Source organism: Scyliorhinus canicula, chromosome 4 (genome assembly GCF_902713615.1).
Source record: "Scyliorhinus canicula chromosome 4, sScyCan1.1, whole genome shotgun sequence".
Lineage (NCBI taxonomy): Eukaryota > Metazoa > Chordata > Chondrichthyes > Carcharhiniformes > Scyliorhinidae > Scyliorhinus > Scyliorhinus canicula.
In genome coordinates, this window is record NC_052149.1 from 104,432,474 (window position 1) to 104,448,660 (window position 16,187).

Below are 16,187 nucleotides of genomic sequence, written 5' to 3' on the forward strand. Positions count from 1 at the left end.
GTGCAGTAACTGTCCAGGTTTTTGGTGTGTGCAATCACTGTACTGGTTTTTGGTGTGTTCAATAACTGCACTGGTTTTTGGTGTGTTCAATAAGTGTCCAGGTTTTTGGTGTGTGCAATCACTGTCCTGGTTTTTGGTGTGTTCAATAACTGCACTGGTTTTTGGTGTGTGCAATAAGTGTCCAGGTTTTTGGTGTGTGCAATCACTGTCCTGGTTTTTGGTGTGTTCAATAACTGCACTGGTTTTTGGTGTGTGCAATAAGTGCCCTGGCTTTTGGCGTGTTCAATAACTGCCCTGGTTTTTGACGTGTGAAGTCACTTCACTGCCCTGGTTTTTGGTGTGTGCAATAAGTGTCAACATCTTTCCACATTGCTCCCGCGCAGAGGCAGGATGGGCGCAGTGCGACTGCGCGGAGCCGGGCCGTTAGGTGTCGCCCAAAGGACGGAGAGAAAACAAATTGGACAGAGTGACAGTGTGGGAAGGAGGGGGAGAGGTAAAGGGACAGCGTGGGGAGAGGAGTGAAACTGAGAGAGGAGGGGGGAGAGAGAGGAAGAGGAGGGGCCGGGTGGACAGACGCCCTCTCCAAGTCTGGGCTTGAGTGGCTCATGGTCGCCATGGGTAACCGCGGGATGGAGGATCTGATCCCACTGGTTAACCGCCTTCAGGACGCCTTCTCCGCCATCGGCCAGAGCTGCAACCTGGACCTGCCGCAGATCGCAGTGGTAGGCGGCCAGAGCGCCGGCAAGAGCTCGGTCCTGGAGAACTTTGTGGGCAGGTAAAGGGGACTGGGCCAGGGTGGGGAGCATCCATTGCCTGCACGGGGCTTAACAGTGTCTGCTGATTGTGGGATCTTGCTGTGCGCAATTTGACTGACCCTCACCCAATCTCACACCTAACTACACCTCAAAATCACTTCGGGACGTCCTGACATGGTAGAGAAATGCATTTCGGGGGAACATGGATTGTCCAGCACTTCTTTATTTCAGGCGAAGCATTGTTGACATCCAAAACATTCTGAGACACATCAGGAAATCCATCACATTTGTGTGATGTTTGTGCTTAACTGACTTCAAATCGACCCTGTACATTTATGCCCTGTTCATTTTCTTGATGTATTAACCCTCCAATTAGTGTTGTGTGCTGCTTTCAGCCTTCTCTCTAGACATGTCTTGTTGCCATTTTAATCTTTTCTAATTGATGGTTGATATTTTATTTTCATTCCATCTGTAATCCATGTTGACTGTGGTTTTTTAAAAATGTTCAGTTTGTAAATTGTTGTTCTTGGTAAATCATGGCTTGCAATTTGGCTGGTTACGCTGATGGAGGTTTGGACATCTGGGAGAGGGAATACTCCTTCTCACGTGTGTTTAGGATATATGGGTATATTACCGATTGACTTTGAGCAGATTTATGTGTGGGCAGTTGCCACACCCTGTGCTTGAAAGCATTAGCATCATTGACACTCCGGGCATCCTACCTGGAGAGAAGCAGCACATAAGCTGAAGTGAGGTTTTATGTGTGATACGCTTATAAAAGAAACACACCCTCCAAAGGTGAGGTACCTGAAGATTGGTGAGTAAGTTGCGAAAAGGTATTCTAGAGACAAGATCTACAGGCATTTAGAGAGGCAAGGCCTGATTAGGGGCAGTCAGCATGGTTTAGTGAGTGGAAAATCATGTCTCACGAATATGATTGAGTTTCTTGAAGGGATAAGCAAGAAGATAGATGAGGGCAGCTCAGTATACATTGCCTACATGGACTTTAGCAAGGCCTTTGACAAGGTGTTGCATAAGGTTAAATCTCATGGGATCGGGGGAGAGGTAGCCAATGGGATACAAAATTGGCTTGACGACAAAGAGAGGTTTAGAGGGTTGTTTTTCAAACTGGAGGCCTGTGACCAGCGGTGTGCCTCAGGGATCAGTGGTGGGTCCATTGTTATTTGTTATTGATAATGATTTGGATGAGAATTTAGGAGGCATAGTTAGTATGTTTGCAGATGGCACCAAGATTGGTGACACAGCGGACAGTGAAGAAGATTATCTAGGATTGCAACTGTATCTTGATCAATTGTGCCAGTGGGCCGATGAAAGGCAGGTGGAGTTTAATTTAGATAAATGTGAGGTGATGCATGAGGTAGATCGAATCGGGCCAGGACCTACTCAGTTAATGGTAGGGTGTTGGGGAGAGTTATAGAACAAAGAGATCTAGGAGTACACGTTCATAGCTCCTTGAAAGTGGAGTCACATGTGGACAGGGAGGTGAAGAAGGCTTTTGGCATGCTTGGTTTCATTGGTCAGAACATTGAATACAGGAGTTGGGATGTCTGAAGTTGGATGGCTGAAGTTGTACAAGACATTAATAAGGTCACACTTGGGATACTGTGTACAGTTCTGGTGACCCTATTATAGAAAGGATATTATTAAACTAGAAAGAGTGTAGAAAATATTTACCAGGATGATGCTGGGTCTTGATGGTCAGAGTTATAAGGAGAGGCTGGATAGACTGGGATTTTTTCCCCTGGAGTGTAGGAGGCTTAGGGATGATTTTATAGAGGTCTATAAAATAATGAGGGGCATAGATAAGGTAGATAGATAGAATTTACAGGGCAGAAGGAAGCCATTCGGCCCATCGAGTCTGCACCCGCTCCTGGAAAGAGCACCCCACCCAAGGCCAACACCTCCACCCTATCCCCATAACCCAGTAACCCCACCCAACACTAAGGGCAATTTTGGACACTAAGGGCAATTTATCATGGCCAATCCACCTAACCTGCACATCTTTGGACTGTGGGAGGAAACCGGAGCACCCGGAGGAAACCCACGCACATACGGGGAGGATGTGCAGACTCCGCACAGACAGTGACCCAAGCCGGAATCGAACCTGGGACCCTGGAGCTGTGAAGCGATTGTGCTATCCACAATGCTACTGTGCTGCCATAGTCAACATCTTTTCCCAAAAGTAGGGGAGTCTAAAACTAGAGGGCATAGGTTTAAGGTGAGGGGGGAGAGATATAAAAGGGTCCAGAGAAGCAGTTTTTTTCACGGTGAGTGTCTGGAATGAGCTGCTAGAGGCAGCAATAGAGGCGGGTCAAATTTTGTCTTTTAAAAAGCATTTATATGGGAAAGGTGGGTATAGAGAGATCTGGGCCAAATGCGGGCAATTGGGACTAGCTTAGTGGTGAAAACTGGGCGGCATGGACAAGTTGGGCTGAAGGGCATGTTTTCATGGCTGTAAACCTCTATGACTGAGCCAGGCGGTGCTGATAGTGGTGGAATGAAAATGAAATGAAAATCGCTTATTGTCACAAGTAGGCTTCAATGAAGTTACTGTGAAACGCCCCTAGTTGCCATATTTTGGCGCCTGTTCAGGGAGGCTGGTATGGGAATTGAACCATGCTGCTGGCCTGCCTTGGTCTGCTTTAAAAGCCAGCGATTTAGCCCAGTGTGCTAAACCAACCCCTGATCTCTGCGGGAATAGTGATTTCACATCATGCCCCACACTATCTAGATGTGAGACTTCGTTTGGGTCAGGCGCAGAGGCTAGGGTGGAGGTTGGATTTGGGGGCTTTTGGCGGGCAAGGAGTTCTGTGGGTAGGTGGCAGTGGCGATTAAGAATTATGTTGAGCGTAATCAGAATGGGTACCGATAGCTGATATGGGTCAGTTTTTAGATGGGCTGGACTTGCTGGAGTTTGAGATCGGGAAGAGGCAGGCATTGGAGGAGCTGTTAGGGCTAAAGGAAGTGATGGAGTTCATTGGCATGATGCAGTTGGGTAAGGTGCCGTTTTGTAGCCATCTGGGACGGCCACTTACGGCAAGAAACATGGACGTTTGCAAAGTCTAAAGGGAAATGTGGACAATGTAAGGTTCAGGCAGGCTCCGAGCCTGAATGTATATTCATGAGCAAAGAATCCAGACAGCATCGAAACCCCCAACCGATTAACATTTTGATGGACCATCGCCATGAGACAAAGGACTGATACTTGAGTAACCAATACAATCCCAGACATTTCGGCGCCACTCCCTTTACTCAGGAAGCATCAACAACAAGGTCAATGACCGCTTAGGACACACCCAGCCATCAAGGCACCAGCCCCTTTATTGGCTCAGCTCGAATACAGTGATCGAGGACTAACCAATTAATTGGGTCCAAACCGAAGGACCACACAAAAGAGCGCAAAACTCCCCAAGGATAAAGAGAGACACCGCCATGTGTTTGACTTCTCTTGGATCTGGCGCTCCGGCATCGTCCACCTCCAAGTGCAGCACCACCAGAAGCAAGTTCAAGTTCAACGCTCGCTACCAGACGGATGAGCCCAGCTGAGCAGCAGTTACTTCTCCAGACCCAGTAGATCCAGATTTGAACAGAGGCCACTGTTCCTCTGGCCTAAGCCGGGTGCCTGAAGGTAAGTACAGGTTGCCATAGTTGATAGGTGTAGTTTAACTAGTAATGTTTATGTTGCATGATTAATCTTGTGTGTAAATAAAGTACCATTGATCTTGAACTAACTAACTGGTGTTTGGCTCTTTGATCGATATCCGGTTGAACCTTGTGGTGGTATCATTTGATACCTGGTGACTCTGAGCAATATAGTATTGAGATCTAAAGAAAGAAGGGCAACCTTATTGATTGCCATATTTATAGCAGGTAAAAAAAGGCACCAGTGTCCAGATGGCTTCCAGGCGGAATTTTCTGAACAGTTCGCGACGGAGTTGGCCCCCATCTTTCCGGCATGTTTAATGAAGTGGTGAAGAAGAAGGAGTTACTGGCAATGCTGGCACAGGTGGCGATTTTGCTGATCTCGAAAAGAGGAAGGATCTATTGATGTGTGAATCCTACAGGCCCATCTCGCTGCTGAATACGGATGTGAAAGTTCTGACAAAGGTATTGGCAAGAAGATTGGAAGGGTGTGTGCCGGAAGGAGTCTCGGAGGATCAAATTGAGTTTGTGAAGGGGAGGCCGCTCTCTGGTAATATTAGGAGGTTGTTAAATGTAATTATGACCCCTTTGGCGGAGTGGGGGGGAGGGCGGGGCGAGTGTCGAAGGTGATTGTGTTAAGGGACGCAGAGAATGCCTTTGACTGGGAAGAGTGGAGGTATTGGTTTGAAATCCTTGGGAAATTTGGTTTCGGGTCAAGGTTGTGGCGTGGATTTGGTTCCTGTATACGTCCCTCATGGTAAATGTGTGAACAAATGAGATGAACTCCGGGTAATTTAGGCTGCACATAGGTACGAGGCAGGGGTGTCCACTGTCCCCGCTATTGTTCACGTTGGTTGTTGAGCCCTTGGCAATGGCACTTCGGGCTTCAGCTGAGTGCCACCGGGTGTGTTGCATGCCGATGACCTGTTGCTGTTCGTGACGGACCCATTAGAAAACATGCGCACAATCATGGGCTTACTGGAGAGGTTTGGGACCTTTTCGTGCGATAAATTGAATGTAGGGGAAAGCGAGGTGTTCCCTGTGAATGCGGGGGGCGAACCTGGGGGCACTGCCATTCAGATTGGCAAGGGAGAAGTTCTGGTATTTGGGGATTTAGGTAACACGCGAGTGGGCCACAATGCACAGGTGGAATTTGACCAGGTTGGTGGAGGAGACTAAGGGGACCTTAAAAGGTGGAATACGCTGCACCTGACATCGGCAAGTAAGATGCAGGTGGTGAAGATGAACATACCGCCAAGATTCCTGTTTGTGTTTCAGTTCCTCTTGATTTTCCTTCCCTAGGCCTTTTTTTTGGAGGGTAAATGCGTTAATCTCAGAATTTGTATGGGCAGGGAAGGTGCCAAGGGTGAAGAGGGCTCAGTTTCAAAGGCAGAGGTGGGAAGGGAGCTGGCGCTCCAGAATTTGTTGCATTACTATTGGGCAGCAAATGTGGAGAAGGTGGGATGGTGGTGGAAGGGGGCAGATTGGTATAGAACATAGAACAGTACAGCACAGAACAGGCCCTTCGGCCCTCGATGTTGTGCCGAGCAATGATCACCCTGTTGCTGTGGCCTACGTCTCTGATTGCCTGGCAATGGACACTTTTGAATTAGAGATTTGCCACGTTGTGGCATGGTTGGTAGACTTGCATGAGTTTCTCAGGTTGGAGAAAATCAAATTTGCCCTAAGGGGGTTGGAGGAGGGCTTCGAGGTACGATGGAGGCAGTTCATGGCTATATTTGAGGAGCTGTTTGTCGCTGTTGTACAAACTATACTCCGTGGATTTTAAGGTTGTGTTATTATAAAATATTGTTTGGAAAAAAACTGCTCCTGATGTTTGCAAAAGAGCAGTATATTTTGCCATGTTGCATGGTGATTGCTGAGGCTATTTCACACACAAAAGTAGTTATATTGCAGCCGGAATATTAATAAAGCAATTTGGAAAATGTGTTTAACTTTCTATGTGCACTCGGAGAGAGTATGATTTCATATGGTCTTGTTTGTGGGCTCCATTTAGTACTTTGCCACACCATCAAAGCAGAGGTTGGGAACTGTCCTCCATGCCAATTAATATCTGGTGACTTAATGGCACAGTATTAGCACAAATATGCTCAATCAGTGTCTAATGTTGATGTGGAGATGCCGGCGTTGTACTGGGGTGAGCACAGTAAGAAGTCTTACAATACCAGGTTAAAGTCCAACAGGTTTGTTTCAAACACTAGCTTTCGGAGCACTGCTTCTTCCTCAAGTGAATCAGTGTCTCATGTTGATTAATCACTGGATTTTTACTTGTGCCTAAAATGTTACCTTTCTTATTGCAAAGCTGTGCACCACCATAATTATTTCTAAATATTCAGATTGTGCTTTTCATTAACTTTGCCAGTTTTCTATTGCAAAGAAGTGTACTTGGGAACCATTTTACCTCTACATTTTATTTGTTAACGACAACTGTGATGCAGCACTTGGGGCTATAGTATGCTGATATAATGCCCTTTCTTGTAATAATCATCTATTATTTCTACACGATGAAGAGCCAAGTTCAGAATGTCTGTAGTTTCAGATGTCTGGATCTGAAGACAATCAGATGTTGGCTGAAGTTGGGATGTGTTTTCTATTTGGCACTGGCAAAAATGAGTGAATTGTACAAGCTGAGTGCGGTGTTGTAGTGAACAGACCCTATTTGTTAATTTGATGAAGGAGCAATACCACTTTTGAAGTAAAATGTGCATCTGGACTTATTTAATATAGAAATCCATACACTTAAAGTTTGGAACATTTATTTTAACCCCACAGTCCAAAGATGTGCGGGTTCGGTGGATTGGCCATGTTAAATTGTCCTTAGTGTCCAAAAAGGTTAAGTAGGGTTACGGGGACAGGGTGGGAGTGTGGGCTTGGGTGGGGTGCTCTTTCCAAGGACTGGTGCAGACTGAATGGGCCTCCTTCGGCACTGTAAATTCCATGATTCTACCACGGCAGTTGAAAAGAACACAAGTTTGGTTTATTTTCCTTTGTGCCGTTTGATTTTTTTCTGGGTAGCACCATGGATAGGCACAAATTTCTTATTACTGTATTTATTAATATCGTTGACAAGGCAGATGGAAGGCTATGTTGGTGAAGAATAGGACATTCAACCCCTCAGACTTGTTCCTCCATTCAATTATACCACGCCTTTCACCTTACCAAGATGCGTTATATCATACACCTCAATTTCATATTCCTACCATTGCTCCATATTCCTAACAATCTGTATTTCTCAGTCTTGAAAGCTCTAATTATCTTACCAGCCACAGCCTTTTGGGTAAGAGAATTCCAGATTTCTATTAACTTTTGTGTGGAAAAAATGCTTCCTGATACCACTCCTGAATGGTCTAGCCCCAATTATATGCCATCTTTGAACCTCTTTTGTTACAGCATTACTGGTTGCTCTGAATTCCATGTGATGTTGTTCAAACACAGTCCCATACACTCATGAACCTCTTGAACTTTACCTTTTTACAAAGGCATTGTGCAGAGTTGAATTCTTATACGTGATCCTGCACGTTCTACTGTACAGGATCATAGTGTCTCTTACACGGTTAAGATCCATCTAACCAGACATAATCACCTTTGAATCATAGAACTTACAGTGCAGAAGGAGGTCATTCGGCCCATCGAGTCTACACCAACCCCAAAAGAGCAGGGTAGTAAGCCAACACCTCCACCCCATCCCCGTAACCCAGCAACCCCACCTAACCTTTGGACACTACAGAGCAATTTAGCGTGAACAATCCACCTAACAGCACATATCTTTGGACCGTGGGAGGAAATCGGAGCATCGGAGAAAACCCACGCAGACACGGGGAGAACGTGCAGACTCTGCACAGAGTGACCCAAGCCGAGAATCGAACTTGGATCCCTGGCCCTGTGAAGCAACAGTGCTAACCACTGTGCTACCTTGCTGCCCATTCATTTGTCCTTGTGTATAATTATTTAATCATGATTGCCTGGAATTTGCAGGGTATTAATGTTGCACTGTCTGTTTGTTGTCATTAATGCACTTCAGGATGTAATGCAAGCACAGATTAATGTGCAAGTTCTGAAGTTGCAGTTTGTCATTCACTGCTCCTGGCTTGCTGTCTTTGTGAATTATGTAGTGTGTTTGGCTGGTTAGGCAGCTTGATGATATCACTACAGCTGAAGGCTGGGATCACCCGCTTAACAATGCTACAATATTGCTGCAGAGGTTGATTGAATTCTTCAAGGTCAGTGATAATCACTGTTGCTTTGCTGCTGCTGCAACTTAAAAGCCAATGAAATGAGTGATGTGGAATAAGCCACAGAGGGCAGTGCATATCCATAGAATATTCTAGCGCAATCACAATTCAGGATAAACTGTAGTTACAGTTGATCACCATGTGATCCCAGTGGTGTGTAGAGTTTAAATATCACTTGTGATTTGAAAAAAAAAAACACAATACACACATACGTTGATCAATAAGTAGCTTGATTTAAAAAATGTAATGAATAGTTTCAACGTATTCTTGTTGCATGAATTGAAATACAAGAACTCAGGAAGTAGGAGCAAGGGGTTATTGAGTCTGCTCCGTCATTCAGTATGATCATGGTTGATCTTATGCTTTAACTCCATTTTGCCGCATGTTTCCCGTGTCCCTCAATTCCCTGAGAGACCATAGATCTGCCTATCTCAGCCTTCAATCTATTCAATGATGGAGCATCCACAACCTTCTGGACAGAGAATTTCAAAGTTTCCAAACCCTTTGAGTGAAGTAAATTCTCATCTCAGTCCTAAATGATAGCCTTTTCCTGAGACAGTGGTGAGTTTTCAAGAAAGAATTTTCTGTAGGTGAAAAAAAATGTTTCTAAACATGATTTTTAATACCTGGAGGATCGAGAACCAAGGGACACCATCTCAGAATAAGGGGGTAGAACATTTAGGACTGAGATGAGGAGGAAGGTCTTCACTCAGACGGTGGTGAACATTTGAAATTCTCAGCCCCGAAGTGCAGCGGAAGCTCAGTCTTTTGAGTATATTCAAGATTTAGATAAAATAATTTTCTACATATTAAATTATTAAGGAATACGAGGATAGTGTAGGAAAATGGTGTTGAAGGAGAAGATCAGTCACAATCTAATTGAATAGCGGTGTGGGCTCAGCGCTGAATGGTCTACTTCTCCTAGTTCTTATGTTAGTAATGTGTGGAGTTACGTTTTACCAAGTGAAACATTTGGGGCTGGATTCTCTACCCTGCCGCGACACATTTCTGCCCCGACCCACCGGCGGGATTCTCCATTCAATGGGGATTCCCATTGTGGGGCTGCCTCATGCCGCCGGGAAACCCCAGGGCGCTGGTGAAATGGAGAATCCCGTCCTCTTTCCACATTGCTTCACTTGTCGCAATTCTTTTTTTTTTTTAAATAATTTTTATTCAAGATTTTCACAAAATATAAACAACAAAACAATATTAACAAAACAACCATGGTAAAAACCCAAGATCAACAACCACCCAACTACAAAAGCAACTACAAAAACACAAAAAGGAAACAGATAACACCCGCCACATCCAACAAACCCATGTACACAATTCTCCCTTATTTCCCTACCATTCCGCCAGGAAGTCCAGGAAAGGCTGCCACCGCCTAAAGAACCCCTGTACTGATCCACTCAGGGCAAATTTCACCTTCTCCAATTTGATAAACCCCGCCATATCATTGATCCAGGCCTCCACGCTTGGGGGCCTCGCATCTTTCCATTGAAGCAAGATCCTCCGCCGGGCTACTAAGGCCGCAAAGGCCAGAACACCGGCCTATTTCGCCTCCTGCACTCCCGGCTCCACTGCAACCCCACAAATTGTGAGTCCCCAGCCCAGCTTGACCCTGGATCCTACCACCCTCGACACCGTCCTTGCTACCCCCTTCCAAAAGTCCCCCAGTGCTGGGCATGCCCAAAACATATGGGCGTGGTTCGCTGGGCGCCCCGAGCACCTACCACATCTGTCTTCGCCCCCGAAAAACCTACTCATCCTCGTCCCAGTCATGTGGGCCCTGTGCAGCACCTTGAACTGTATGAGGCTAAGCCTCGCACAGGACGAGGAGGAATTCACCCTTTCCAGGGCATCCGCCCACGTCCCCCCCCTCAATCTCCTCACCCAACTCCTCTTCCCATTTACCCTTCAGCTCCACCACCGAGGCCTCGTCTACCTCCTGCATTACGCGGTATACGTCCGAAATCCTCCCTCCTCCAACCCTCACGCCCGATAGCACCCTGTCCCGTACCCCACGTGGGGGCAACAGAGGGAACCCCTCCACCTGCCGCCTGCCAAACGCCCTAACCTGCATGGACCTAAACATGTTCTCCGGGGGAAGCCCAAACTTCTCCTCTAACTCGCCTAGGCTCGCGAACCTCCCATCCACAAACAGGTCTCTCAACCTCCTAATACCTACCCTGTGCCAGCCCAGAAATCCGCCATCGGTGCTCCCTGGAACAAACCGTTGGTTCCCCCATATCGGGGACTCCATCGAGCCCCCCACCTCCCCCCTATGGCGTCTCCATTGCCCCCAAATTTTGAGGGTAGCCGCCACCACCGGGCTCGTGGTATATCTCGTTGGAGGGAGTAGCAACGGCCCCGTTACCAGCGCCCCCAGACTCGTGTCCACACAGGACGCCATCACCATCCTCTTCCATGCTGCCCCCTTCCCCGTCCATTACCCACTTATGCACCACCGCTGTGTTGGCAGCCCAATAGTACCCACAGAGGTTGGGCAGCGCCAGCCCCCCCCCTATCCCTGCCCCGCTCCAAAAACACCCTTCTCACCCTCGGAGTCCCATGCGCCCATCCAAATCCCGTAATACTCCTGTTTTCGGGATAAGGATGGGAAGGCACTGGAACAGGAACAAAAACCTCGGGAGCACCGTCATCTTGATGGACTGCACCCTAACCGCCAGTGACAGCGGTAACATATCCCACCTTTTAAACTCCTCCTCCATTTGCTCCACCAACCTTGTGAGGTTAAGCTTATGCAGGGCCCCCCAGCTCCTGGCCACCTGGACTCCCAGGTACCTAAAGCTCCTCCCTACCTGCTTCAGTGGGAGCCTACCAATCCCCTCCTCCTGGTCCCCCAGGTGCACCACGAACAGCTCGCTCTTACCCAGGTTGAGCTTATACCCAGAAAAGCCCCCAAATTCGCTGAGAATACTCATCACCTCCGGCATTCCCCCCACCGGGTCCGCCACATACAGCAACAGGTCGTCCGCATAAAGCGACACTCGATGATCCTCCCCACCCCGCACCAGGCCCCTCCAGTTCCCCGACCCCCTCAATGCCATGGCCAGGGGCTCAATTGCCAACGCAAAGAGCAAGGGGGACAGGGGACACCCCTGTCTCGTCCCCCGGTGCAGCCGAAAGTACTCCGACCTCCTCCTATTCGTGGCTACATCGGGGTCTCATAAAGCAGCCTCAACCAACGGACAAACCCCTCCCCAAACCCAAACCTTTCCAACACCTCCCACAGATACCCCCACTCAACCCTATCAAAGGCCTTCTCCGCGTCTAATGCCACCACTATCTCCGCCTCCCCTTCCACAGCCGGCATCATAATGACATTCAGAAGCCTTCGTATGTTGGTATTCAACTGCCTTCCCTTTACAAACCCCGTCTGGTCCTCGTGAATGACCCCTGGCGCACAATCCTCTATCCTTGTAGCTAAGATCTTTGCCAACAGCTTGGCGTCTACGTTTAGCAGCGAGATCGGCCTATACGACCCACACTGCAGAGGGTCCTTGTCCCGCTTAAGGATCAAAGAAATCAGCACCCATGACATAGTTGGGGGCAAAGCCCCCCCTCCCGTGCCTCGTTAAAGGTCCAAACCAACAGGGGGCCCAACAGGTCCGCATACATTTTATAAAATTCGGCCGGAAACCCATCCGGCCCCGGCGCCTGTCCCGACTGCATGCTGCCTATCCCTTTAACCAGCTCCTCCAGCTCAATCGGCGCCCCCAGTCCCTCCACCTGCCCCGCCTCCACCTTCGGAAATCGCAGCTTGTCCAAGACACGCCCCATTCCCCCCCCATCCACCGGGTGTTCAGACCGGTACAATTCCCCATAAAAGTCCCTAAAGGCCCCATTAACGTTTACCCCCCTCCGCACCACCTTCCCATCTCTATCCTTCACTCCCCCAATCACCCTGGCCGCGTCTCATTTCCGGAGCTGGTGTGCCAGCATCCTACTCGCCTTCTCCCTGTATTCATACACCACTCCCTGTGCTTTCCTCCACTGAGTTTCCGCCCATTTGGAAAGTATGGAGTCTCCATCTGTCCAAAGTTCTGCATTTTTTCCTGTAAAATTTGATCAAATAAACCCCCTCCAAACTTGTAAACAAAAATGAATAAAATAAATGAAAAAAATGAATAAACCCCCCCCCCCGAACTTGTAAAAAAAATTAAATGAATAAAATAAATGAATAAAAAACACTGCAGAACTTGTAAAACAAAAAGCTGCAACCGTTTTAAAAAAAAATAGCGGCTGCACTGCGCATGCGTGCCCGATTCGTGCGCGCATGAGCAATGCGGCCAAATTTAAAAAAAAAAAAAACATGTTCGTGGACGCTTGGCGTTATGATAAGCCGACTGCTGCGCGGGGATTTGCGCGTTCGGGAGCACTGTGGACAATGGCTCCGCGACCCTCCCGACACCCGCCCACGGCCCGCCCGTGAGTCACGCCCCCGACTTTGAAGAACACTGATGTAAAGTATTCAAATAAGTTTTTCTAGAAAGCGGATAGTGGTAAATTTTGGAGTCAGTGGAAGAAAGAACATAATAATTACCTTGTCCCTAACCCTACTTTCATATAGGTTATTCTTGTTTCTTTGAGATTACACCAGTAGAATGATAGTTTTAACTATTATTGAAGAATTAATTTTGCTGCATTTCAACGTCTTTAGTACCATAAAGTAAAGAAACAACACAAGGTGATTTTTTTTAACTACCAGTGCACTTTTTTTGCCTCTCTGAACAAGTTTATTCATGCTGGGTTGTTTTTCTAAGCTACCTGCAGCTTGTTGGAGCCTTGCCTAAATGACCGTTACTGCATTTGCCTGGATTTACTTTTTGCACAATAATCACGTTTGTCCAGATGAGTTTGACCCTGTTTTCACTTGACTTATTTTGATCTTGAAGAAGGAGTCGGAAAATAATAATCTCAGATCTTTGTCCATTTATTTTAATGTGGCAGTTATTGGAAATAGATATTTTTAAATACATTTGAAAACTTGGAACAAAAAAAAACGGACAGCGCATTGAGAGTTCAGGTATTCCAGAAGAATTATATTTACACATTTTTCGTGCAGAAACACCAATAAAATGTAAAATTAAAGTTGCATTTTTTGGGTGTCTGTTGAATCCAAGGTGTGCCACTGTTAGCTCTTTTGAGTCTAGTTCCTTGAGCCTGTGATAATGCAGGGAGAAGTGAATAGTATAGGGAGAGAAAGTAGAAGACGGGCAGGAGAGGATGTAACAAACTGAGCTCTGTGGAAGGTTGTTGGATGGATGGATCCATGAAACTGAGAAATGGAAAAGATTTGGATTAATCTACCAGCTCTAGGGTCCCAGTAAGTATGTATCAGCGATAATAAAAAAAGGAAATGCTCTAAAAGCACAACGGGTTTGGCAGCATCTGTGGAGAGAAAAACAGAGTAATGTTTTAAGTCCGTTCCACTCTTCAGAGCTCTGTGTCCGTCAACTAATTGGATGAGAGGCTAAAGACGCTTTAAAAAAAAAATGTTTTAATGAAGATTTTCACAAATTATAAACAACAAAACAATATTAACCAAACAACCATAATAAAAACCAAAGTACAAGAACCAACCCCCCCCCCCCACCCAGTAACTACAAAAACAGAAAAAGGAAAATAACAAAAGGGAAAGAGATAACACCCGCCCCATCCAACAAACCCATGGACACAATTCTCCCTCCCACCGAACCAAACCCCCCCCCCCCCCCCCCCCCCCCCACGGTTTCTGCTGCTGCCGGCTTATTTCCCTACCGTTCCACCAGGAAGTCCAAGAAAGGCTGCCACCGCCTGAAGAACCCTTGCACCGTCCCTCTCAGGGCGAATTTCACCCTCTCCAACTTAATGAACCCCGCCATGTCATTGATCCAGGCCTCCACGCTTGGGGGGCCTCGCATCCTTCGACTGAAGCAAAATCCTACGCCGTGGGGTCCTGGACGGTGTGGGGTTTCCACTTACAACCGTGTCCCGGCGGAGTCGCCACTAAATGTTGCACGTTTTACTGTGGGCGTAAAACGCGTTTATTGGAGTGTATTAACACGCCTCCGTATTCGACGTGTGCTTAACACTACTAGGCTCTGTTGTATGTAATTATTCAGCTCTGGGAGTCGCCAGTTGCCGTATAGACAACGTCACAAGTATTCCAAGGTCAAGTTCAAAGTAATAAAGACGATACACCGATTAGTAAGGTTCAAACGATCAATATTTATTATACAGTTATAATAAATACTCATGCACACTAAGAGACTAAGCTATAACTAAACTTAAGTGAACAGAATACTTATCTAACAGGAACAGGCAAGGTCAGAGAACGAGGCCTTCGTCCTGGTCTTGTACTGCAGCCTTCAGCAAGCGTTCTGGTACTGGGGGTCTAGTGGGCTTGGATCGCGTAGCGAGCGTTGAACTTACGGTTTCGGCGGCTGGTGCTCAACGGCTGGAGTCAGGATGCAAGATGTCAGTCAGAGCCGGAGCGCGGGTTTAACAGACCGGGCTCTGTGGGGAATTTGCCTTTATACCCCTCTCTAATGTCCTTGCCCCCTTCTAGGCGGGCTCTACCTTTCGGTACCGATTGGAGCGTTTCCAAACGGTTACCTTCGAAATCCTCCAATGCGGGGGCTTCCCTCGATGTTGGGGGGTGGTTTCGATATTCTTTACTCTGGTGCCATCCTGTCTGCTCCACCAATTAAGTGTTACATTGAGATGGAAATGTTGCCATTGTTTGTGCCTGGATCTGGGCTGCCTCATCAGAATGTTAAGCGCTTTGCCATTAACACCTTTGGCTTGGAGATCTTGCACCTGGCCAGAAAACTGGTTTGCTGCTTGCAAAATGCTAATTAGTTGAGAGCAGGCTGTCTGTTCTCACTAAACAGGCTTTTCCTTCTGTCTTCCATTTTAGTTTGGCTCAGTGTCCATTTTGCGTGGCCAGCATGGCTACATTCCCTCCTTGTGATCCTCACAATCATACTATTGTGAAGGATCACCTATGTACGTTGCCTTCCTTGTGTTCTGACCTCTTGCCAGTTCCTGTTCTACTCTATCTTAAACTATGGGAAGAAGAGAAAAATTTTTAACTAACATTTCTACTTGGCCCTATGTCAAAGGGACATGCATTACTACCACTGGGAACCTCTACCTATCACTATTAACCTTAACCGTAACTTAACATTTCATCACTCTAAAACCTTAACCATTCACACCACAACATCACACTTCCCAACTCGGCAGTCGAGTATGGGACAATATAACAGTAAGAAGTCTTACAACACCAGGTTAAAGTCCAACAGGTTTGTTTCAAACACGAGCTTTCGGAGCACGGCTCCTTCTTCAGGTGAATGGAAAGGCTTGTTCCAGAAATGTTTATATAGACAAAGTCAGAGATGCCCCGGAATGCGAGCACCTGCAGGCAATCAAATCATCAAAGATGCAGAGAGAGAGGTAACTCCAGGTTAAAGAGGTGTGAATTGTCCCAAGCCAGTTCAGTCGGTAG

At 47.0% G+C, this 16,187-nt stretch overlaps 1 protein-coding gene across 5 annotated transcripts in view; it reads left to right on the top strand.

The window, feature by feature from the left end:
• Nucleotides 1-554: 554 nt before the first annotated feature.
• dnm3a (dynamin 3a) overlaps nucleotides 555-16,187 on the top strand; it is a 338,917-nt gene continuing 323,284 nt past the window's right edge. For all 5 annotated transcript variants that reach the window (XM_038794962.1, XM_038794965.1, XM_038794964.1 and 2 more), the window contains exon 1: nucleotides 555-775. In XM_038794962.1, coding sequence (XP_038650890.1) covers nucleotides 606-775 — 170 coding nt within the window. In that variant the 5' untranslated portion in view covers nucleotides 555-605. The remainder of the gene's footprint in view (nucleotides 776-16,187) is intronic.